Raw genomic sequence first — 26,480 nt, 5'->3', positions numbered from 1 at the left:
TCATTTATTTCCAAAGTTAGTTAATGATATTTATTACATAATCATTTATTTCTATCAGTGATTTATGCTGTCCCAATTTCCAAATTACAAGTGTTCTACATGCCACAAGCCTATTCTGGACGTCTTTTGAGTTGTAAATGTATCTGCATTTCATTTCAGCGTGTACTGCCCCATATACTTGCACCACCTTCCCTCCATAAACTTCATCTTTTGAATCTTGCCTATTATTAACCTGTAGATAAATTTGGAGCTATTTTTCAAGTTGTTCCCCTAATAATTATTCCATCAATGACTGTGCCATTAATTGGAACAGAATCAATGTTTTTTAATGCTATTCTGTCTCTCTATACAGAAACATACATGCTTTATTATGATTCCTTTAAAATCATCATTACTTTCCTCAAACTTCATATTATGATCAGTCATAGGCATTTTGTATGTAGTTATTTAGAACTGCAATTGTTAATGAGGTCCATTTTCCTATTACATCTTTTTATTTATTTGTTTTCCAAATTTTACCAAATTTGGAATGACCAAATTTGGAATGACCCCAATTTTTCTTGTTTATCTTGCTCTTTGATTAGCAGATAGTGCCTGGAATGGAATTCCTTAAAATTGTGTCACTTTCATGAAAGTACCTTCCGGCTTCGCTTTTCTTGAGGCTTTTCTCCTAGAGCAAATACAATGAAAACAACAAAAGAACAAGATTAAAAAACATGGAAAAGGCACCTATGTCTTAAATTCTTTAGAGAAAATGGATTGTGTTGGTCTGTGAGTATTGATAAAATTACTGACACCTGTCCTGAGGATCTGAGTAAATTTTGTGAAGAAAAAGGCCATGCTCCCAGGAAAGGATCTGGGAAGGCAGCTTTGATATTGGACACCAAGGTGTCGGCTAACTGGGTCTTTGGAAGAGGCAAAGGAAGTATACAAAAGTTTTAAAATCCTTTCAAATTCTTGATCTTTTAAAAATACCAGTAATTACCACCTCTTCTCGTCTCTTTTTTCAACACTTTCATTTCTAGTGAAAATCAGATGGTCTGAATCTCACAGGCAGCACAACAGGACTCCTTCTCCTAAGATTGTCATCTTAGAGAGAGGAAGGGCTCCTGCCCTCTCCTTGGTCTCCCTCAGGGACCTGCTTCAGTGACCAGGGCAGGTCACAGACCTACAGACACCGGTAATCTCAGAGAGCTTACTGCCCTCACCGGGCTGAGCACTGCTAGGGCCTGAGGGGCGAGAATCTGATGTTTAAATCTGTGCATGTTTGTAAAACACCTTCGGGGTTGTTTATGTTATACTAGGGCACCTAATTTTGACTTCTTCATCACGAAACCTACTGGTGCCTACTGGTGCTGGTCTGGGTGATCCAGGGAGTCTTGGGGGAGTCTGAGGTCACTGTGGGGAGGGATGAAGCTGTAGCTAAAATAAAGGCATTGACCACCTAGAGACATCTAGATGTAAGCCTCCCCCGGGGACCATGACCTTGTATGGTACCTTGGCCTTCTTACACAGACCTGTATCACACAGCAACTCTAAGGGACAACCAGGGGTTTACTCACTCCTTTTCCACATCCTGGATGGAGTCAGGCAGAGGCTTATTCCTGGTTTCAGGTAGAAGTGGGACAACAAGGCAACCAAGGATGGTGCAGACTGCATAGATGATCCAGGGCAGGTGGGGGGAATACACTGTTAAGATCATCAAGAGGGGAGCCAGGGCTGCACCAATATTAGAAGCAATTCCCAAGAATCCTGAAGCTGTTACCCTTGGAGTGAAAACAACAATACAAAAATAATCTGGTATAAATCCATACATGTAATATGAGATTTATTATTTTGCTTTGACTATGGGAGACCACATGGGGTTCCTAGGTGGAGTTAGAGGTAAAGAACCTGCCAATGTAAGAGACTCAGGTTCAATCCCTGAGTTGGGAAGATCCCCTGGAGGAGGGCATGGCAACCCATCAGTATTCTTCTTTGGAGAATCCCATAGACAGAGCAGCCTCGTGGACAGTCCATAGGGTCACAAAGAGTCAGACATGACTGAAGCAACTTAGCATGTGTGCAGACATGGGAGACATCACAGCAGTATTTAGATACATGAAGACTAATGATGTACTTTTTACATTTAAAATATACTCTTATTTGCTCACAAAATTTTTTAAGTGCACAAGTGTTTTTTAAAAAAGTTTTTGTTACTTAAAAATACTCTTACCCATAGCACCTTAATGGTTCAGCAGATTATGGGAGATGATACATTAAAGGGCTTAACATGCCTAACAAAATTGAGATTTTGATTAAAATTTTGGCTCTAATTTTTATTATTAATACTACTATAATCAATGCTTTTGATAATGATTCAGATTAGTTTTCTTCCTTCTATAAGTCTTAATTAGCTGGGAAAGGTCTATTTTGACTCTGCTAGGGCTTCCATGAGCTTGTGTACCTGAGAACAGTGGGGATTAGTTCATTTCCATGGGCAAAAGAACACATGAGAGTCACAGAAGAAAACGCTACTCCCAAAGTTGACACAGCCATACGCAGGGTCTGCATTTCTAGAGAAGAACATCAGTGAGACTCAGGAAATCTGAGATGAAGAAATCAACATCCCCCAAATTATAACTGAAAAAGACACAGTTGGAAACATTTGCATGTGTTAAATACATAGTAGAGAAAATGCATGGAGCGGAGAATGTGCAGAGACTAATAGCTGAGAAATGTGACTTATCTGTATATTACAGCCTAAATGAGAATTTAAAAAGCTGAGTATTTGAATCAGCCATATCTGCATATCAGAGATTTTAGAAGTTTCCTAAAAATAGAGGGTGGAACAAAATCCCAGAAAGGGTTTGCTTTCATTTATTCTATCCAGTGTTTCTTCTATCTTTCATGTGTAACATAGGACTATCATATGAGCAATTACTGACAAATGTTAAGACTCATCAATATCCTTTAAAAGTCATGTGTTTACACAATATTGACAAAGGGCTAGTGACGCAGTAGAGAATCATAAAAGAATGGGGCTCATGTTAATGGATAAGCTGGAAAATTGCTTGATCTAGAATAGTACTTTAAGATTCAAGAATAAGGATCTGTTTTAGGGAAAAAAGTAGACTTTGGAAACTTCTGAAAAGATGTTTCAGACAGTCAGTTTTCTATCCCATTAAAAAAAAAGTTCATGAAAGTATTACAACGTTGGAGTGGGCTCTGTTGAAAGGCAGGAAATTTGCATTGCTGCTGATATTCAAGATGGGATCCTGCATAAATGCCACTGCACTGGGAGTTACCTGAAGTATGGTGACCATCTGGCTTCCCTTATTCATTGCATACAGTCATTTAACTTAGTAACATGGATTTTAAGAGAGGCTGTTAACAGCTTAATTCATTTCCCCCTATTCTACACATCTACTATGCTTGAAGGGAAGGGATTAAAAATACCTTGGAGTCAAGATGAAAACCTGGAACCAGGTTGAAGTTATGGTGACCTAATTCCAGACACATGAGTGGATACATAGTCAGGTAGTAAAGTGTCACTGAAACTGTCATAATAGGAAAGAGACCAGACAGAGGAAGTGGCAGTATTGTGTCCTCATATGAGATACAATTTGATATACGACATAATACTGCCATTTACAGTTACAAGTGTGATTGGCCAAAGGGAAAGTGATCAATTGCTGTCCCAGGTACCAATTACCAAATACATGTCAGATATGATGTAGACAACTAGTTGTCTGCACTGTCTGAACTATTTTGCAGCCACTTAATGGCAGAATCTATCCTAAATCCTTAGACTGGTTATGGAAAATCCTTAGAACCCTAGCCTTCACTTCCTTCTAGCTTCAGATTCTGTCTTCAAATACCTGGGGTAAGACATTTTCTTATTTCACCTGTGCTCTTTTCTCACCTTGAGGCACAAATGTGATGGCCAGGATGGAGATTCCAAAAAGAAACATGAAGAGTGTCTGGCTTACTTGACGGCCCAGGTGATTCAGTGACAAAAAAGCAACATAATTGGCTGGGAGGTTGACTGCGCCAAAAAGCACTTGGAACAGGAAAACATTGCTCCCCATATACTGGAGGTGGAGAATCAGACCAAAAAATGACATGAAGTTTGCAAATCTGTGGTGAACAAAGATGAACGACATTTACCATAAGGTTTAGAGTCTTTGTCTTACAAATGATGATCATAACTATTAACTAAGCAGCCAGTGGTTGGTTTTAAAGTATAAAAACATGATAGGTTTTATGAAATATTTCCTCATAAGGTGATGATTTTAAAACTATAAGATAGTTATGTATTTGGAGCTCCTAATCATTGTTACATTTTGGAGGTGGGTTTGGAGTATTTTTGTGGAGGACACATGATGGAACCTTCCAGGGATTTAGAGTTTTTCTGTATCTTTATCTGGGTGATGGTTGCATGTTTACATATGGAAATATTCATCAGGCTATATATTCTTCTTCATTTTGTGGTTTGTAATTTTACCTTAATTAAAATGAAAACAAACAAGTGAAGAGAGTTAAAGCCAACATTGTATCATGAGAACATCTGAAGTTCTTAGCCTCAGTTTCCAGTGATGAACTTGTTAGGGTGATATGATAAACAGAACTCTTTGTTGTATACCTAGCTCTGGGTCAGTCTTTTCATAACCCGTTGACTACTCAATATGGCAGTTATCATTATGGCTTTCTCTGTTTTATCTCAGATCTGTTACCACCATGTTGTTCTTTTGATAAGGAATAGATTCATGTCTCCAATATTTTAACATCTTTCATGCACTGTGTGAAGCCCACCTTAGAAAGGACAGGAGACAGATCCTTTTACGCAGGTTGGGTGTGCGGAACAAGTCAAACAGAGAAGATTTGGTCTGTGCTGCCTCCAGCTCCTCCTGCATGGCGGATCTCAGGACCTTCAACAACAACAAACTGTTCAGTTGTCACACAATAGTAGGCATTGTGAGGCCCCTAACAGAGGACAAGATAGATGACTTCCCTTTCTGTATACTGGGAAATATAGTCATTGAAAATGTAACAATGGATGTAAAAGTGATATGAATAGAGAATTGCTGAGTTAAAAGGGACTGAAGGAAATTATTTAGCCACAAAAATATTTAAACACAGGATTTGAGAGGGCTGCAGATCATTAGAAAGGGATTATATGTCAGATACACAGATAAGAAAGGGAATCAAATCATGCTTACTTGGATAATGGTCCAAAGGTCCATTTGTGCCAGATGGGCATGAAAGACCTGGAAACCAAGCTTGGTTATCAGCTGGCTATCCCTTGCAGAAAAACTGTTTATCTCAGGAAAAAGAACATTTCCTGAGATTCTTTGTTTTGGTTCTTTGTTCAGTTACTTTTGGGGAAATTCCTGGCATGTTGTACCTCCATGAATGAGATGCCTAGAGTTAAATCTGAGGATGAAATCAGGAGAGATCTTGGAGTAGAACGATTTATATTCAGAACAGGTTATAATACAGAGTTATTTAATAGTCCTGCAGTATGCTAGGTATATACCTTGAGAAACTTAATTAAATATTTCTAAAACTCAATTCACATCAACAGCTCAATGAACATGAATTTGAGAAACTCCACGAGATAGTGGAGGACAGAGAAGCCTGGAGTGCCACAGTCCATGGAGTTACAAAGAGTTGGACATGACTTAGTGACTGAACAATAACAGCAAAAAAAGAACAAGTAGAGGAACCAGAGTAGAAGAGTAGGTGGAGAAAAATAATAGCGTTTCTCTCACAAAGATTTCCAGGGCCAGACATGAGGCTATAAATGTGCATATGGAATTGTATCCAACGTATCTCAGATACCTATTTATTAGTTATTCAAACAATATAGTCTCAATTCTTATCCCACCTCTACAAATGAAAAAATATCATGAAGTCCATTGGAATAATTTCATGAGAAATTCAGAGAAGTGAAAGGCCACCTTAACTGAGGACCTACACATGCAATAACATCCTTTCAGTTATAACCTAAGTAGCAAAAATATTGGACTTGGGTTTTTAGAAGAGAGGAGTCAGGATTGCATCATGGATGATAATGTAAGTTTAGTTCATTTTAGTCACTCAGTCATGTCTGACTCTTTGCAACTCCATGGACTGCAGTATGCCAGGCTTCCCTGTCCGTTATCAACTCCTGAAGCTTGCTCAGACTCATGTCCATTGAGCCGATGATGCCATCCAACCATCTTATTCTCTGTCGTCCCCTTTTCCTCCTGCCTTTAATCTTTCCCAGGATCAGGGTCTTTTCCAATGAGTCAGTTCTTCGCATCAGGTGGCCAAAATATTGGAGTTTCAGTTTCAGCATCAGTCCTTCCAATGAATATTCAGGACTGATTTCCTTTAGGATTGACTAGTGGGATCTCCTTGCAGTCCAAGGGACTCTCAAGAGTCTTCAACTCCAGTTCAAAAGCATCAATTCTTTGGCGCTCAGCTCTCTTTATAGTCCAACTTTCACATCCATACATGACTACTGAAAAAAATGTAACTTTGACTAGATGAACTTTGTTGGCAAAGTGATGTCTCTGCTTTTTAATATGTTGTCTAGGTTGGTCATAGCTTTTCTTCCAAGGAGGAAGTGTCTTTTAATTTCATGGCTACAGTCACCATCTGCACTGAATTTGGAGCCCAAGAAAATAGTCTGTCACTGTTTCCATTTTTTTCCAATTGCCATGAAATTATGGGACCAAATACCATGATCTTAGTTTTCTGAATGTTGAGCTTTAAGCCAACTTTTTCACTCTCCTCTTTCAGTTTCATCAAGAGGCTCTTTAACTCTTCTTCATTTTTTGCCATAAGGGTGGTGTCATCTGCTTATCTGAGTTATTGATGTTTCTCGCAGCAATTCTTGATCCCAGCTTGTGCTTCTTCCAGTCCGGCATTTCGAATAGAAGTTAATAAGCAGGGTGACAATATACAGCCTTGATGTACTCCTTTTCCTATTCGGAACCAGTTTGTTGTTCCATGTCTGGTTCTAACTGTTGCTTCTTGACCTGCATACAGATTTCTCAGGCGGCAGGTAAGGTGGGCTGGTATTCCCATCTCTTTCAGAATTTTCCACAGTTTGTTGTGGTCCACACAGCCAAAGGTTTTGGCATACTCAATAAAGCAGAAGTAGATGTTTTTCTGGAACTCTCTTGCTCTTTTGAAGATCCAGCAGATGTTGGCAATTTGATCTCTGGTACCTCTGTCTTTTCTAAATCCAACTTGAACATCTGGAAGTTCATGGTACACATATTGTTGAAGCCTGGCTTGGAGAATTTTTAGCATTACTTGGCTATTGTGTGAGATGAGTGCAATTGTGTGGTGGTTTAAATATTCTTTGGCATTGCCTTTCTTTGGGATTGAAATGAAAACTGACCTTTTCCAGTCCTGTGGTCATTGCCGAGTTTTCCGAATTTGCTGACATATTGAGAGCAGCACTTTAACAGCATCATTTTGTAGGATTTGAAATAGCTCAATTGGAATTCCATCACCTTCACTAGCTGTGCTTGCGGTGATGCTTCCTAAGGCCCATTTGACTTCACATTCCAGGATGTCTGGCTCTAGGTGAGTTATCACACCATTGTGGTTATCTGGGTTATGAAGATCCTTTTGTTTAGTTCTGTGTATATTCTGTGTGATAATGTCAGAATAAGCTCAAATAATATCCTAAACTTGGGCCAGATGAGGAGTTCAAAGCCTGTAAGACTAGACTTGAATTACATCCAATATCAAAGTTAAATTTCAAGATATATCAGGAAGATCCCCTGGAGAAGAAAATAGCAACCCACTCCAGTATTCTTGCCTGGGAAATCCTATGGACAGAGGTGCCTGGTAGGCTACAGTCCTTGGGGTCACAATGAGTCAGGCACAACTTAGAGACTAAAACAGCAACAACGCATTGTGGTTATTTTATACTGGTCACTCATCTTTTTGTGAGCATGCAGAGATATGAAGTGAGAGCAGAAATAGTTCTGTAGGGGGCAATGCCATCTCACTCACAGAAACCAAGGAGCTCTTACTACCCGATAAAATCCTTATTCTGGGAAAAAGAGGCCCATGTTCAAATAGGAACCTGCTGTGTCTTCACTTTGTAAAATGCACTTTTCTCTCTGATTTTCATTTCATTTTCTTTTTTTTTTCCTTAAACCTATTCATATCACTTATAACACTCTCCCGGATTAAAATGCATGAAACAGCCCCTGCTTGAACCCTCGCCCAGTTGTGACCTGGAATCAGTGTGAAAATTCATAAAAGCCCTTTGTTAAATGTTTAGATAGTTTGTTAAGCACTTACTATCCTGTTGGTGGCTTGAAACTGGCTACAGTGGTAATATTCACATCACAGAAATTGATCAGCACCACAAATCTGAGACCTATGGCTTTTTTTTCTTCCTGTAACTAAAGTATTAAACATTTTCCAGCACACCCTGGCTTGACCCCCACTGTAAGTTCTCTGCTATCTGTAAGAGAATCACTTTAGGTTTGCTGTTGTTCAGTCACTCAGCTGTGTCCTACTCTTTGTGACTCCATGGACTGCAGCACTCCAGGTTTCCCTGTCCTTCACCATTTCCCAGATCTTGCTCAAACTCACGTCCATTGAGTCAGTGATGCCATCCAACCATCTCATCCTCTGTCGTCCCCTTCTCCTCCTGCCTTCAATCTTTCCCAGCATCAAGGTCTTTTCTAATGAGTCTGTTCTTCACATCATGTGGCCAAAGTAGTGGAGCTTCAGCTTCAGCATCAGTCTTCCAATGAATATTCAGGGTTGATTTCCTTTAGGATTTACTGGTTTGATTTTCTTGCAGTCCAAGGGACTCTCAAGAGTCTTCTCCAACACCACAGTTCAAAAACATCAACTGGGTAATGGTGTATGATCTTTTTAATATGCTGTTGAATTTGATTTTCTAACATCTTGCTGATGATTTTTTCAACTATACTTTTCAGGAATGTTGGCCTATATTTTTTTCTTTTCTTTTCTTGTGGTATCTTTGTCTCACTTTGGTTTCAGGATTATATTGGCCTGACAAAATGAATTTAGGTTTTCTATTTCTAAAGTTTAAGAACACAACAAACTTTAAATGAATGGATGGAAAAAAAGACATTCCATGAAAATGATAACCAAAACAGAGCAGGGATAGTCCACCTTGTATGGATAAAATAGATTTTAATAAAAAACTGTCACAAGAGACCAAGAAGGTAATTTATAATGGCAAAAGGACCATTCTAACACAAATATATGACATATAACCTACAAAGATTGAATTGAGAAGAACTAGAAAGCCTCAATAGATGAATAACTAATAAACAGCATGAAGCAGTAATTAAAAATTCCAGAAACAAAAGCTTAATATTATATAGCATTACAGGTGAATTCTGCCAAACATTTAAAGAATTAATACGAATCTTCTCAAACTCTTCCAAAAAATAGAAGATAGAAATCCTTCTAAATTTATTTTGTCAGACCACTATGATGCTGACAGCAAAGTGAGACAAAGAAACCATAAGAAAAGAAAAGAAAAAAATACAGGCCAACATTCCTGAAGAATAGAGTAAAAAAAAAAAAAAATAAGCAACAAGATGTCAGAAAACCAAATTCAGCAGCATATTGAAAAGATCACACACCATTACCCAGTGGGCTTTATTCCTGGAATGCAAAGATGGCTCAATACAAGCAAATAATATGATATACCAAAGTAGCAGAATGAAGCTAAAGATCATATGATTCTCTCAATAAACACAGAAAACACATTTGACAAAATTCAACACACTTCCATGGCAAAAATTCTCAACAAATTAAGTACTGAAGGAACTTCCATTAAAGGCCATGTATGAAAAGTCCACAGCTAATAATATCATACTCTATGGTGAAAAGCTGAAAATTTTTCCTCTAAGATTTGGAACTAGACGAGGATCGCACTTCAGTTCAACATAGAATTGGAAGTCCTGGCCAGAACAACTAGGTAAGAAAAAAATAAGGCATCCAAATCAGAAAGAAAGAAGTAAAATGATCTTTTTTTCAGACAACATGATCTTATTTGTAGAAAAACCTAAACACATATCCAAAAAGTTGTTAAATGAATAAGTGAATTCAGTTAATTCACAGGATAAAAAATTAACATATAAAATCAGTTGTATTTCTATACACCAGCCACAAGCTATCTAAAAATAACATTAATAAAACAGCCCTATTTGCAATATCATCAAAAACTATAAAGCATTTAGGGATAAACTTAACAAGAAGATGAGAGACTTGCATATTGAAAACATTGAAGAAAGAAATTAAGCCAGATACTAGAAAGTTAAAAGATATCCATGCTCATGGATTAAACAAATTAGTATTGTTAAGATGTCCATACAACGCAAAGCAATATGCAGATTCAATAAATCCCTGTCAAAAGCCCATTGATAATCTCTACAGAAAAAAAAACAAACCAACCTAAAATTCATATGGAAATACAGAAGACCCCCTGAGAGTCAAAGCATTTTGAACAGGAACAAAGCTGGAAGCATCACATATTCTGGTTTCAAAATATATAACAAATCCACAGTAACCAAGAGCATGATACTAGCATAAAGACATGTAAACCAATAGAACAGAAGAGAGAGCCCAGCAAAAGACTCATGCATATACAGACAATTGATTACTGACAATTGTACCAAGAATTCACAATGGGGACAAGATTGTCTTTAATAAATGGTGTTTATTAAAATTGGATGTCTACATGCAAAAAATGAAATTGGAAACTTACCTTACACTACGCACCTGTGGGTGATTCATGTCAATGTACGGCAAAAACCACCACAATATTGTAAAGGCATTATGGTGGGAAGGGGTTCAGGGTGGGGAACACATGTACACCCATGGCAGATTCATGTCAGTGTATGGCAAAACCAATACAATATTGTAAAGTAAAAGAAAATAAATAAATAAAACTGAAAAAATAAAATAAAGTAAGTTAAGAAAAATAAAAAATCAACTTAAAGACTAAAAACCTAAACTATAAAATTCCTAAAGAAAATATAGGAGAGAAGCTTGTTGATATTGGTCTTGGCAAGGATTTTTTGGTTGTGACACCAAAAGCACAAGTAATAAGCAAAAATAGACAAATGGTACTATATCAAACTGAAAAGCCTTTACACAGCTAGGAAGTAACTGACAAAATGAAAAAGCACCTGCAGTCTGGAAGAAATTATTTGTGAGCCATATGTCTTCTAGAGGGTTAATATCCAGAATATATAGGAAACTCCTACAACTCAATAGCAAAAAACCCAAATAACTCAATTAAAGTTCTATCTAGTCAAAGCTATGGTTTTTCCTGTAGTCATGTACAGATATGAGAGTTGCATTACAAAGAAGGCTGAACAATGAATAACTGATGCTTTAGAAGATGGTGGAGACGACTCTTGAGAGTCCCTTGGACAGTAAGGAGATCAAACAAGTCAATCCTAAAGGAAATCAACCCTAAATTTTCATTGGGAGGATTGATGCTGAAGCTGAAGCTGCTATACTTTGGCCACCTGATGTGAAGAGCTGACTCATTGGAAAAGACCCTGATGCTGGAAAAGATTGAAGGCAGGAGGACAAGGGTATGGCAGAGGATGAGATGGTTGGATGGCATCACCAACTCAATGAACATGAGTTTGAGCAGACTCCAGGAGATAGTGAAGGGCAGGGGAGACTGGCATGCTGCCGTCAATGAGCTCGAAAAAAGTTGGATATGACTTCGCAACAGCGAAAACAACAAAAAATGGGCCTATGAACTGAATAGACATTTCTGCAAAGATCACATACAAATGGCCAGCAGGTACATAAAAAAGTGCTTAACATCACTAATTGTTAGGAAAAGGCAAATCAAAATTGTGAGTTACCACTGCACACCAGTTGGAATGGCTATTATAAAAAAGGAGATAAGTATTGGCGAAGATGTGGAGAACAGGGTATCCTTGTACACTGTTGCTGGGAATGTGAAATGCTGTGGCCACTATGGAAACAGTATGGAGGTTCCTCAAAAAATTGAGACTAGAACCAGTATATTATCCTGTAATCTTTCTTCTGGATATACATTCAGAGATCTTGAAGAGATATCTGCCCTCATATATTCATTAGATCATTATTCCCAATAGCTAAGATATGGAAGCAAATGTCCATCTATGGATGAATAGAAAAGGAAAGTGCCATCTGTATATATGCAAAATGGTATATTATTTAGCAATAAAAATAAAGAAATTTTGCCATTTGCCAGAGCATGGCTAACCTAGAGGATATTATGCTACAAAAAATAAGCTATGTGCAAAAGAACAAATACTGCAGGATACCACTTATACAAGGAATCTAAAATAGTCAAACTCAAAGAAGCAGAGAGTTTCTGAATAGTGCTTGCCAGATGCTGGGGGATGTGAGAAATGGGGCAATATTTACCATAGAGTACAAAATTTAAGTTGAGCTAGAAAAATCAATCCTAAAGGAATCCATCTATAGCATTGTGTCTAGGGTATACTGTACTTACTGTGTGCTCAAAATTTGCTGTGATGGGAGGTCTTATATTGTGTTATCACAAAAAAATAATAAACAAAGAAGGATGGAGAAAGTTTTAGGAGGTAATGGATATGTTTATTGTATAAACTGTGGTGATGATGTTCAGATGTATACCAACTTGCAAATCCATCAAGTTGTACATTAAATAGGTACAGCTCTTTGTATATTAAAACCTCAATAAAGTGGTTTCAAAAAATTGATCAGATGTGCCAATGAGTAAATTTGCAGAAATGTTTTATTGTTCTTGTTTGACTGTCTAGCCCCTAACCTTCTCTTTTTCTTATTAACGAGGGTAGATGATTTCTCCTTGTCTCTATTAGCATTCTTTCCATTCTCTTATCATTGCAAACAAAAAAAGTTAGTAATGGGCTTCCCTCATAGCTCAGTTGGTAAAGAATCTACCTGCAATTCATGAGACCCTGGTTCAATTCCTGGATTGGGAAGATCCACTGGAGAAGGGATCGACTACCAATTCTAGTATTCTTGGGCTTCCCTGGTGACTCAGCTGGTAAAGAATCCACCTACAAGGTGGAAGACCTGATTTCAATCCCTGGGTTGGGAAGATCTCCTGGAGAAGGGAAAGACTATCCACTCCAGAATTCTGACCTGAAGAATTCCAGGGATTGTATAGTCCATGGGGTCACAAAGAGTTAGACATGACTGTTTTTCACTTTCACACGCTCTTTTCTGCATGGTCATTAAGCTGCTTCTCTTCTTGCCTTACCATCTTGACAAAAAAGCCATTGGAATGTTAATTGGAAAGAAATGGATTAGTTTTTTTTTAACTTTCTCTATCACAAAGGGTGACCAATACACAGTCTTCACAATCGTACATACTAAGTACTTTCTGCCTCTGCTGAGTGAAATATCTACGTTCAGTCCCTTCAGCATCATGATGCTCTCTCTTAATATTCACTCACACAATGTGGGCAGCTATTGAAGACCAGGACAATGAGCTAAGTCGACCCCAACCACACCTGTGTTCCCACCCCTTATTCACTTGGACACCAACTAGAGTATATGTCAGGTCACGTCATCCCAATCCCCTCTTCTGTTCACCTCCATGGTTAGGGCATCTCCAACATTCTTCCTTCCATTCCTGTGAGCAGCTTTTCTAAGTTCCTTTAAGCTCCTCTCGGGTTTGTTGGTGATAATCAGCCACCGAGCAGACTCTGCCAGCCACCTGATCAAAGAAGAGAACAGAGGTGCAACCAACTCTCATTTCCTCATTTTTTCACATACCTTTTTTTCCCCTGAAATACCTCTCCCCTCTCATCTAATACCTACCTCTTGTTTTGTTATACCAGAAGATATAATGTATATTCTCTCTTACCATAACCTGATAGTTCAGTTGATAAAGAACCCACCTGCAATGCAGGACAGCCCAGTTTGATTCCTGGGTTGGGAAGACCCTTTGGAGAAGGGATAGACTACCCACTCCAGTATTCTTGGGCTTCCCTTGAGGTTCAGCTGGTAAAGAATCCACCTGCAATTTGGGAGACCTGGGTTCGATCCCTGGGTTGGGAAGATCCCCTGGAGAAAGGAAAGGCTATCCACTCCAGTATTCTGGCCTGGAGAATTCCATGGACTGTATAGTCCATGGAGTTGCAAAGAGTCAGACACGACTGAGCAACTTTCACTTTCACCATAACTAGGAAACGGTGAAGATGACCTCTGCATGCAGTACACCTTTATTGCCAGAATATAGACTTGGAGTCATAGTGTTCCCTTCCCATTATTCAGAGGGATAGTAACAGTTTTAGCAAATAAAATAGTGTGTTTAGTTAAATTCGAATTTAGATTAACAGTGAATATGAGTAAACCTTGAGTACCACTACATCCCATGCAGTATTTTGTACATATACTAAAAAATATTTGCTGTTTATTTGAAATTTTACTTTAATGAGACACTGTATTTTTATTAGGTTAGTAATACAGAACAGTAGTGAAAATGTTAGTTTTTTAGTTGTGCCCAACTCTTTGTGACCTTTGGACTGTAGTCTGCCAGGCTCCTCTGTACATGAAATTCTCCAGGCAAAAATACTGGAGTGGGTAGTCATTCCCTTCTCCAGGGGATATTCCTGATCTAGGGATGAAACCTGGGTCTCTTGCATTGCAGGCAGATTATTCACTATCTGAGCCATCAGGAAATCCCAAATAAAAATACAGAACTCTCAGGTAAGTAGAAGTTTTGTGTAAACAATGAGTGATTTTTAGTGTAACTATGTTCCATTTTGTATGTTCCATACAAAATTTGGGGTGACTATATAAAAATTTTGTGTTTTATCTAAAATTCACATTTACCTGAATGCCCTTGATATTATCTTGTAACACTAACTGTTCTACTTCTTTAGTTGTACACAGGGCAAAGATTAGTTAAGCATGTGCTCAAATATTGACTAAGACCAATCAGAATTCTTGCATTCTAACTCCATGTACCTTGCATCTAGGATCTTCTCAGATAAAGAAAGAAATTTTATACCTTGAGGAAAGAAAGAAGGCAAATAATGGTACAGAAAACACCAGCTGAAGGGTGTGCCAGTCTCGAATGGCAAAAGCGAGTCCTCCCAGGATGATCTGGCCCAAGCAAGCGGCACAGATGGACAGGGTCATTCCCATGACTTGGAATCGGGGCACTGTCCACTCTACAACTGAAAGAAAGCACAAATAGGATCTTGACTTCTGACAAAGTTAGAATTTAAAAGTCAAATTTAAGGCTTGGAAAATGTCAAAGACCCAAAGTTTTTGACTTACTAAGAATAGTACAATTTGTCAGGATGCTCATGGTAGAAAACCCAGCCAAGAAGCGCAGTGAGCAGTAAATGAGGTAGGTGGGAGCAAAGGCTGCACTGGTGTCAGTAATGGCAAGCTGGAGCAAACAGCATCTGAAAATTAACTTCCTCCCAAACCTGAGAAATGGAGACAGGTTAGATACGGTAGTAGTAGCAACAGTATAGTAGAAATGAAAAAAACAAAAAAAAGAATACACACTTTGAAATTTAGGGCATGTTTTCTAATTTTCATTTTATTTTTTAAAAGATTTTTGTTTTTCTTCCCCCTACCTTGTTTTTTTTTTTTTTTTAAATTAGATTTATTTATTTTAACTGGAGGCTAATTACTTTACAATATTGTGGTGGTTTTTGCCATACATTGACATGAATCAGCCATGGATATACATGGGTCTCACCATCCTGAACCCCCCTCCCCACCCCATCCCTCTGGGTTGTCCCTTTGAGTGCCCTGCTTCATGCATCAAACTTGTATTGGTCATCTGTTTTACATATGGTAATATACAAGTCTCAATGTTATTCTCTAATATCATCCCACCCTTGCCTTCTCCCAGAGTCCAAAAGTCTGTTATTTACATCTGTGTCTCTTTCTCAGTCTTGTATATAGGGTTGTCATTACCACCTTTCTAAATTCCATATATATGCATTAATATACTGCACTGGTGTTTCTCTTTCTGGCTTACTTCACTCTGTATAATAGGCTCCAGTTTCATCCACCTCAATAGAACTGACTCAAATGTGTTCTTTTTTTATAGTTGAATAATATTCCATTGAGTATATGTACCACAACTTCCTTATCCATTCGTCTGCCAATGGACATCTAGTTTGCTTCCATGGCCTAGCTATTATAAACAGTGCTGCAATGAAATTTTGATGAGATATAATTGAAATACAGCACTGGACAAGTTTAAAGTATACAGCATAATGATTTGCCTCATGTCATGAAATGATTATCACAATAAATTTAGTGAACATTCATCATCCCATATAGATGCAAATTTAAAGAAAGGGGAATTTTTTTTCCCGTGTGATGAGAGCTCAGGATTTTTTGTCTTAACAGCTTTCATAACATGCAGCCATGTTAATTATATTCATCATGTTATACATTACATCCCTAGTACTTACTTATAGCTGAAGGTTTCTACTTTTTGACTGTTTCCATCCAATTTCCCCTCTTCTCATGTCTGCCTCTGATAACAAAGCTTTCTGTGAGTTTGTTTGCTTTGGGAGTCTAACTGATCTACAATACTAGGTTAGTTCCTATTACACAACATAGTGATTCAGTATTTCTACACATTTCAAAATGATCACCATGGTAAGTTTAGTTTGTCACCATAAGAAGATATTACATAACTATTGACTATACTCCCCACACTGTACATTTCATACTCTTGACTCATTTATTGCACACCTGGAAGTTAAAACCTCTTAGTCTCCCTCATCTATTTTTCCCCCACATCCCTGTCCCTTTAGAACCACCTGTTTGTTCTCTTTATCCATAACTGTTTGTTTTGGTCATCATTTTCTTTTTATGTTCCACATATTAGTGAAGTTGGCATTTGTCTTTCTCTGTCTGAATTGTTTCACTTAGCATAACACCCACTAGGTCCATCCATGTTGTCAAATGGCAAGATTTCATTCTTTTTCATGGCTGAGCAATATTCCATTTTAGGGCTTCCCAGGTGGCACAGTGGTAAAGAACCTGCCTGCCAATACAGGAGGTGCAAGAGTTGTGGGTTTGATCCCTGGGTTGGGAAGATCTCCTGGAGCAGGAAGTGATAACCCATTCCAGTATTATTACCTGGAAAATTCCATGGACAGAGGCCTGGAGAGTTACAGTCCATGGGTTTGCAAAGAGTTGGACCTGTTTTCTTAATACTGGTTCTTGAGGAGGGCCGTCTTTTTCCATTGTATATTCTTTAATTGCCCATATACATGCGAGGAGTTTGTTTCTGGGCTTTCTATTGGGTTCCATTGATCTGTGTATCCGGCTTTGAGCTAGTATAAAACTTTGATTAGTGTACTTTGTAGTATAGTTTGAAATCAGAAAGCATGATACGCCAGCTTTGCTCTTCTTTCTCAGGATTGCTTTGGCTATTGGGAGGTCTTTCATGCTTCCATATGTTTTAGAATTATTTATTCTAGTTCTGTGAGAAATGACATTGGCAATTTGATAGACAGTGCATTGATTTTGGACTTCACCTTAGTCAGTATGTTCATTTTAGCAATATTTATTCTTCTAATCCTTGAGGACAGTTTATCTTCCCTCTTTTGTTGTTGTCTTCAGTTTCTTTCATCAATGACTAATTGTTTTCCAAGTACAGAATTATACCCCTTCATTTGGACTTATTCCTAGGAGTTTTATTCTTTTTGATGCAACTGTAAATGGGATTGTTTTCTTAATATTTCTCCCTGATTGTTAGTGTATACATTGTTAGTATATAGAAATATAACAGATTTCTGTAAATTAATTTTATATCTTGCAACTTTGCCAAATTCATTGATGGGTTCTAGTAGCTTTTTGGTAGCATCTTTAGGATTTTCTGTGTATGGTGTCATGTTATTTAAAAACAGTGACAGTTTTACTTCTTCCTTTACAATTTGGATTCCTTTTCTTTCTTTTTTTATTTGATTGTTGTGGCTAGGACTTCCAGTACTATGTAAATAAAAGTAATAAAAGAGGTGAGAGAGGGTGTCCTTGTCTTGATCCTGATATTACTGGAAATGCTATCAATTTTTCACCTTTGAGTATGATGTTAGTTAACTGTGGGCTTGTCACATATGGTCTTTATTGTGTTGAGATATGTAACTTCTTTGTTGAGAGCTTTTATCATAAATAAATGTTGAATTTTTTCAATGTTCTTCTGCATCTATCAAGATGATCATATGAGTTTTTTTCTTCAGTTTGTTAATGTGCTTTATTACACTGATTGATTTGCAGATACTGAACCATTGTTGCATCCCTACCCTGGGATAAATTCCACTTGATCATGGTGTATGATCCTTTTAATGTATTATTGATTTTTTTGCTCTGATATTTATTATTTTTTTCTTCCTCCTAACTTTGGGTTTTGTTTGTTCTTCTTTTTAGTTCCTTGAGGTGTAAGGTTTGGTTATTATTTGAGATTTTTCTTGTTTTCTGAGGTAGACTTGTATAAATTTCCTCTTGGTACTGCTTTTGGATTGCTGTGTTTTTGGTTTCACTTGTCACTAGGTATTTTTTTTTTAATTTCTTCTTTGATTTACTCAGTGAACCATTAGTTGTTTAGTAGCCTTTGTTTAACCTCCATATCCTTGTGTTTTTGGCAGTTTTTTTCCTTGTAGTGGATTGCTAGTCTCATAGTATTGTGATCAAAAAAGATGCCTGATAAGATTTTAATTTTCTTAAGTTTACTAAGACTGGTTTTGTGACCTTCATATGACTTATCCTGGGGAATGTTATATGTGTACTTGAAAAGAATGTGTATTCTGTTTTTTGATGAGCTAATCTATATATAGATATACATATGTATATATATTAAGACCATCTGGTTTAATGTGTCATTTAAAGCTGTTATTGATTTTCCATCTGGATGATCTCTCCACTGGTATAACTGAGGTGCCGAAATCTCCTATTATTATTGTGTCATGTCAATTTCTCCCTTTATGTCTGTTAATATTTGCTTTACATATTTAGGTGCTCCTAATTTTGAGCAGTTTTAGGTTGACTGCAACAATGAAAGGAAGATACAGAGATTTCTCAATATCCCTGCCCCCACTCATGCAGTGTCCCTGCCTTCTTGCACCAATAGACACATTTGATGCAACTAACGAACCTACAATGATATGTCATTATCTCCCAATGTTCATTAGGAATACATGAGGATACACTCTTGCTATTGTACATTCTATGGGTTTTGAGAAATGTGTAATGACATGTGCCCACTGTTACAGTGTCATAAAGAGTGGTTTCACTGCCCTAAAATACTTCTGAATTCTGCCTATTCTTTTGTTTTCCTCCTATGTGTGTTGTGTGCTCAGTTGCGCAGTTGTGTCTGACTCTTTGCGATCCGATGAACTGTAGCCCACCAGGCTCCTCTGTTCATGGGAATTCTCCAGGCAAGAATATTGGAGTGGGTTGCCATGCCTTCCTCCAGTGGATCTTCCCAACCCAGGGATCGAACTCAGGTCTCCCACATTGCAAACGGATTCTTTACCATCTGAGCCAGCAGGGAAGCCCTAGTTTCCTCCTATCTACCACTTATCATTTTACTGTTTACATAGTTTTAACTTTTCCAGAATGCTATGTAGTTGGAATCATACAGTATGTAGACTTTCCAGATTAGCTTTTTCACTTGTCAGTATATATCTAAAGTTCTTCCATATCTTTTCATGGCTTGATAGCTCATTTCCTTTTAGCATTGAATAAGATCCCATGGCTTGATGTATAACTATTTATGTATGCATTTGCCAAAATAAATGCATTTATTCATGCATTCATCTTCTAAGTTTTGACTTAGAAGATATGAATAAAGCTGCTATCAACATCCCTGGGTAGGTTTTGTGTGGACGTAACTTTTCAACTCCTTTGGGTAATTAGCAAGGAGTATGATTCCTAGATTATTTGGCAAGAGTGTGCTCAATTTTGTAAGAAACCGTCAATATGTCTTCAAATGCAGCTATATCATTTTACATTCCCATCAGCAACGAATAAGAGAGTATCTGCTGCTCTACATCTTTGCCTTTGATGTGCATCTATCTATCTATCTATCTGTTTGTCATTCTAATACATATGTAGTAGCATATCATTGTTTTAGTTTGTATTTCCCTAAAGATGTATGTTGTGGAGCATCTTTTCATATGTTTATTTTCCATCTGTACAACTTCTTTGGAGATGTCTTTCAAATTTTCTGACTACATTTTAATTGGAATGTTCATTTTTCTTTTTTTAAAGAGTCCCTTGTATACATATGCCTATGGCTGATTCATGTTGATATATGGCAGAAATCAACACAATGTAGTAAAGCAATTATCCTTCAATTAAAAAATAGATAAATAAATTTCAAAAAGAGTTCTTCGTGTATTTTGGTTAGCTATTCTTTTTCAGGTGTCTTTTGCAAGTATATTTCCCCAGTTTGTGGTTTGTCGTCTCATTCTTTTGGTTATATTTCTTTTTGTGCAATGTGTGCCTAGTCTCTCAGTTGTGTCAAACTCTTTGCGAGTCCATGGACTGTAGCCCTCCAGGCTCCTCTGTCCATGGGGATTCTCCAGGCAAGAATACTGGAGTGGGTTGCCATGCCCTTCTCTAGGGGATCTTCCCAACCCAGGGATTGAACCCAGGTCTCCCACACTGCAGGTGGTTCTTTACCATCTGAGCCACCAGGGAAGCCTCATATTTCTTTTTAGTTGTAGTATAATACATAAAATATGATTTGCTATTTTAACCACTTTTGATTATATAGATCACTCACTGGTATTACTTTCATGATTTTATGTAACCATCATCACTATCTACTGCCAAAACTTTCCAAAATCCTCAGTAGAAACTTTGCACCCATTAAGAAATAACTCCTCATTCCTTTCTCTTCCCAGCTTCTGGTATCTCTAATCTGCATTTTTCTTCATGAATTTTCCTAGTCTATATATTTTATATAAGTGAGATCATAAATATTTGTTATATTTTGTCTGTCATTTTAGTTTACATGTTGTCATGGTCCTACAAGTTTTACCATGATATAAAACTTTATTTCTTTTTATGGCTGTACATATCACATTTTACCCATTCATCTGATATGTGTAGTTTTCACCTTTTGGCCATTGTGAATAATGTTGCAATGACATTGTTTTATAAGCTATTTGTTTGAGTTCCTGTTTTCAACTCTTCTGATTTTATACCTAGCAATGAAATTGTTAGGTCATGTGGTTTCTCTAACTTTAATTTTTTGAAGACTCCAAAAGTATTTGTCATAGTGGTGGTACCAATTTACCTCCCCATCAGCAATGTACAAGATTCCTGTTTCTCTACATCCTTGTGAAACCATGCTATTTTTCATTTTTTTGGGGGGGGGATTATAGCAATCCTAGTATGTGTGAAGTGGCATTTTATTGTGGTTTGACTAACATTTTAATTTTTTAATTTTTATTTTTTTATTCTTTTTTTCCCATTTATTTTTATTAGTTGGAGGCTAATTACTTTACAATATTGTATTATCAAGGGTGAAACAGATCACCAGCCCAGGTTGGATGCACGAGACAAGTGCTCAGGGCTGGTGCACTGGGATGACTAACATTTTAAAAATGACATAATGTTGAGCATCTTTTTATGTGCTTATGCCCCATATATATAACTTTATAAAAGAAATGTATATTCAAGTCTTTTGCTCATTTAAAAACAGTTCTCTGTCTTTTTGTTGTTGAGTTGTAGGAGTTTTTCTATAGTCTGGATATTAAACCCTATTCTATTGGTCTATTCACCTATCTTTATCCTTCATATATGATTTACAAATATTTTCTCCCATTAGACATGTTATCTTTTCAATTTATGGATAAAATCCTTTGATGTGCTGAAGTTTTTAATTTTGATGAAAGTGAAGTCACTCAGTTGTGTCCGACTCTTTGTGACCCCATGGACTGTAGCCCACCAGGCTCTTCCGTCCATGAGATTATCCAGGCAAGAATACTGGAGTGGGTTCCATTTCCTTCTCCAGGGGATCTTCCCAACCCAGGGATCAAAACCAGGTCTCCCACATTGCAGGCAGATGCTTTAACCTCTGAGCCACCAGGGAAGCCAAGGCCCACCTACTTATATCTTCTTTTGTTATTCACACTTCTAACGTTATACCTAAGAATCCATTGTCAAACCCAAAGTCAAGAAGATTTACCCCTGTTTTCTTATAAGAGTTTTGTGGTTTTAGCTCTTTTATTCAGAGAAGGCAATGGCACCCCACTCCAGTACTCTTGCCTGGAGAATCCCATGGACAGAGGAGTCTGGTAGGCTGCAGTCCATGGGGTCGCTAAGAGCCGGACATGACTGAGTGATTTCACTTTCACTTTTCACTTTCTTGCATTGGAGAAGGAAATGACAACCCACTCCAGTGTTCTTCCCTGGAGAATCCCAGGGATGGGGGAGCCTGGTGGGCTGCCATCTATGGGGTTGCACAGAGTTAGACACGACTGAAGTGACTTGGCAGCAGTAGCAGCAGCTCTTTTATTAAAGTTGCGAATCCATTTTGTGTTAATATTTGCTATGGTTTTAGGTTTACTTGCATCTTTTGCATGTGTATGTCTAATAAGCACTGCTCCATTTGTTAAACAAGACATATTTTACCCATTAAGCAGTCTTGGAAACTTTTTCAAAAATCAGTCTGCATAGATATATTGTTTAATTTTTATTTCTGCAAGGTAAATAGTTCTGTGTAATTGAACTGTTAGAAATGAACACTCTGATTCTGAACACTTTTATATAGTATGTATAATCTAACAGTTCTGCATTATTGATTGGACCAGTGGAATAGGGCTTAATATCTAGACTTACCTTGTGGCTCAGCTGGTAAAGAATCTTCCTGCAATGTGGGAGACCTGGGTTCGATCCCTGGGTTGGGAAGATCTCCTGGAGAAGAGAAAGGCTACCCACTCCAATATTCTGGCCTGGAGAATTCCATGGATTATACAGTCCATGGAGTTGCAAAGAGTTGGACATGACTGAGCGACTTTCACTTTCATATGTGTTACAGAACTGTTAGAAATGAACACTGTGACTCTGAAAACTTTAATAAGGTAGCTTTTTAAATAAGATACTTTTAAAAATAAAGTATCTTACCTTTTATAAGATCATTCACATTCAGAATTCATGATTTTCAGCTGAGATAATAGATGACATTATGCTAGTAGATGGTAAGGAGTACTTTAACTCCTCATACCCTTTAGAGAAGACAGACTTGGGTGGTTGGTGGAATTGGTTGGGCTGTCTAATTAAGTGTACTGTCAGGTACAGGATACTTCCATTTCTAAGACCACTAATTGTGGCAGAAGTTGTCATTAGATTAATTTCCCTACATGGTTGAAAATTTTATGTTTATTATAATGTTTTAGGAAAAAAATCAAGGCCACTGAAATACTGTTTTTATACATCACCAAGACACAATGCTATGTATAACATAGGTTTCATAGGAATGTCTAGCAGCATATTTGAGAAATAAGGACATGATAGCCATACTTTAAAAATCTACAAGCAATCAGAAAAGGGAGGTCAGGAGGGACTGAACACAGGTTGAATCTCATGATGTGAAACGTCTTCCTCTCTGTTCCCATAGGAACCTCTTTTTAATCTTTATAAACTATGACGTGACACCTCTGCTCCAAACCTCATTCTCAAACTGCTCCCATGTCTGATGGAGATAATGTTTCTGTATCCCATACACAATGCTCACAGCTGATAAAATAGCACTTAACCACACTGACAGTAATTCTCTGTTTGTGTTTCTAGATCACTGGGGACTAAGGAAACCCCAGGACAGTGTAATTTGCAATAAATGTTTCTTAATAGAAGAATATTTATGAGTTCTTGAAAATACCTGAGTAAAGAGAGCTGTGATTCAGAGACACTCACCTGTCTGATAAATGGCCATATATGAAGCTTCCCACCAGCATTCCAGCCATGAATAAGAATTTGGCCATTGATTTTAGTGATTGAGATTCACATACCAGGTCCCACTGGAAGAGAAAGAAAGCAGCAAAGGAGAGCTCCACGATTTATAACCTCTCGGTAGAAACCTGATTCAAGCAGTTTGATTGATTCACGTGGTTGTTTATTTTATCCCCCTTTCCCTCTCCAGCTTCCTTTTTTACATTAGTGGATTTTTACTACTCAAGTCTCAGCTTAAATATAACTTCTTTTAGGAAGCCTTCTCTAAACCTGTTAGATTTAACAATGCCTTGTTTTGTTCTATATAAAGTGGTCCTCAATCTTGGCCATAGAGTGCAATATTTGAGGGCCTTAAAAAGTTTCCTGATGCCAGAATTTCATCACAGATCTTCTTATATGGCTGCTTTGGGATACAGTGCTTGGAGGTTTCCATCAATATCTCTGATATTTCTAATTTACAAGCAAGGTTGAACATTAATGATCTTTTAAACACATCACATATATTATTTTCTTAACCTTGATCTTTCTAACAATAAAAGCCATATAATAGCAAGGTCACATCTATTTTTGAGTTCATTAAACTCTTTAAATATATAGGTGTTTGGCATTCAATAAAGAAGTAATTAACATTTGCTGAAAGATTGAAGAATGAGCACCTAATAGTGACTAAAAAGGCTAGAAACTTATTCATTACTCAGTTACCCTTAAAGACTCAGACCAGTACTCACAAGACGTAAACGAGGCCTCTTACCTCAGTCACGATAGTGGAGGTGAACATGCTTTTGTCATACACCCAGCCATCCACACAGGACTCTGTGTCCAGGTCAGTTATGTTGGGGAAGGTCCTGTTCAGGTTAAGGAGCTGCCACTGGGGGCGGCTGAAGCGACGACACTTCTCTGGCCTCAGGTTTGAGTCCAGTGGGATGGAGATTCTCAGGAGGGCATCAGGGCTGAGGGTCCCAGTGTCATTAGCCGAGTCAGTGTTATTGTTGAGAATGTGGACCCAACAGTGATGACCAGGGACGGCTGCAGTGAAGTTCTCCAATAGAATATGAGGGTAGGTGATGAGGCTGGAGATACAAAGGAAAAGCATCTGAAGGATCTGGAATCTCCCCAGGCCTCCAACTTGATCCAGGAGGTCCTGAAAGGCCATCGAGGCTGAGCAGTGATCCCCAAGAGAAAGCAAAATGACTATTTAGAGGAGTTCAAAGAGAGGAAAACTTTCACTATGTCACACACTAAGTGTGTATTGATCCTGATCTCAATGTTAGCTCAGTGGGTCTTGGGTCACCTCCACAGCAAGGGCATGGAAGCTAGTTCTCCAGCTTGTTTGGGGATCAGGTTGGTAACTGTTTTCTTTAACGTCACAGAGAAATACTTTGCTGAGATGCTTCCAGTAATTGACAAAACTGTTTAAAGGTCTACTCTGTGAAAATTCTTTTTGTCAGCAGTGCCCCAAAGTGGCATTGGACTTTGAGCGCCACATCTGTAAATAAAATAAACCTGCTGCATGGTTTGCAGTCCATTTCAGAACATGTCATTTGCCAGACTTGAAAGTGAACTGTTTTTTTATTTTTCTGTAAAAAGTACTGAAAGTAGGTGTTTTGCTTGTTTAATATTGAATTTTCATTAAAAAAATTAATGAAAATAGTCCTGAGTTAATTTACGGCAAGTGAAATATGGTACAATATTTTTCTTTCGGTAAAAGATATTATTCTGCTTCAAGTCAAATCAAACCATGAATTCCTGTTGAAAATAAAGTACTCGAAATGGGGTCAGGACAGGTAGTGATGGAGGGCAGAGGGCTAAGCCAGTGGTAAGTGCATTTACCACTTTATTTATTACAGGCTTATTGATTCACTCAGATAACATTTGTGAGGATGTTTTCTGTTCTCAAATAGCAGTGTGTAAGATAAGGTCTTCAAGTGTAAGACTATGGTGAGTAAGGGAGAGGTACTTCCATCATTTATTGTTATTTGATTTTGATGATGGCCATTTTGACCAGAGCGAGGTGATACCTCATTGCAAGTTCTGATTTGCATTTGTCTGATAATTACTGATGTTTAGCATCTTCATGAGCTGTTAATCCATCTGTCTTCTTTGGCTAAATGTTTATTTAGGTCTTCTGTTCATTGTTTTCTTTGATTTTTTTTTTTGAAATTGAACTTCGTGAGCTATATTGTATAGTTGGAAATAAATTCCTTGTCAGTTGCTTCATTTGCAAACATTTTCTTCCATTCTGTGGGTTGTCTTTTGATTTTGTTTATGGCTTCCTTTGCATGCAAAAGTTTGTGAGTTTAACTAGGTTCCATTTGTTTACTTTTATTTTCATTACTTTAGGAGGTGGAACCAAAAAATATTGCTGTGATTTATGTCAGAGTCTTCTGCCTGTATTTTCCTAGAGGAGTTTTACAGTATCCCATCTTACATTTAGGTCTTTCATTCATTTTGAATTTATTTTTCTGTATGGTATTAGAGAATGTTCTAATTTCATTATTTTTCATGTAGCTATACAGTGTTTCAACCACCACTTA

At 37.6% G+C, this 26,480-nt stretch overlaps 1 protein-coding gene across 1 annotated transcript; it reads right to left on the bottom strand.

The window, feature by feature from the left end:
- Nucleotides 1-538: 538 nt before the first annotated feature.
- Nucleotides 539-25,099, bottom strand: LOC136168821 (organic anion transporter 7). Its single transcript, XM_065936519.1, has 10 exons — nucleotides 24,698-25,099; nucleotides 23,911-24,014; nucleotides 15,289-15,443; nucleotides 15,017-15,185; nucleotides 13,594-13,717; nucleotides 4,795-4,910; nucleotides 3,905-4,119; nucleotides 2,447-2,555; nucleotides 1,563-1,766; nucleotides 539-670 (listed from the first exon to the last, which is right to left on the bottom strand). The coding sequence occupies exons 1-10, from the start codon at nucleotides 25,097-25,099 to the stop codon at nucleotides 610-612; spliced, it is 1,659 nt and encodes a 552-aa protein (XP_065792591.1). The 3' UTR covers nucleotides 539-609.
- Between the last annotated feature and the right edge of the window lie 1,381 nt (nucleotides 25,100-26,480).

This window comes from Muntiacus reevesi, chromosome 5 (assembly GCF_963930625.1).
Source record: "Muntiacus reevesi chromosome 5, mMunRee1.1, whole genome shotgun sequence".
Classification (NCBI taxonomy): Eukaryota; Metazoa; Chordata; class Mammalia; order Artiodactyla; family Cervidae; genus Muntiacus; species Muntiacus reevesi.
Note: the sequence above shows the minus strand (reverse complement) of the source record. Positions and strands in the feature narration are given on the sequence as shown.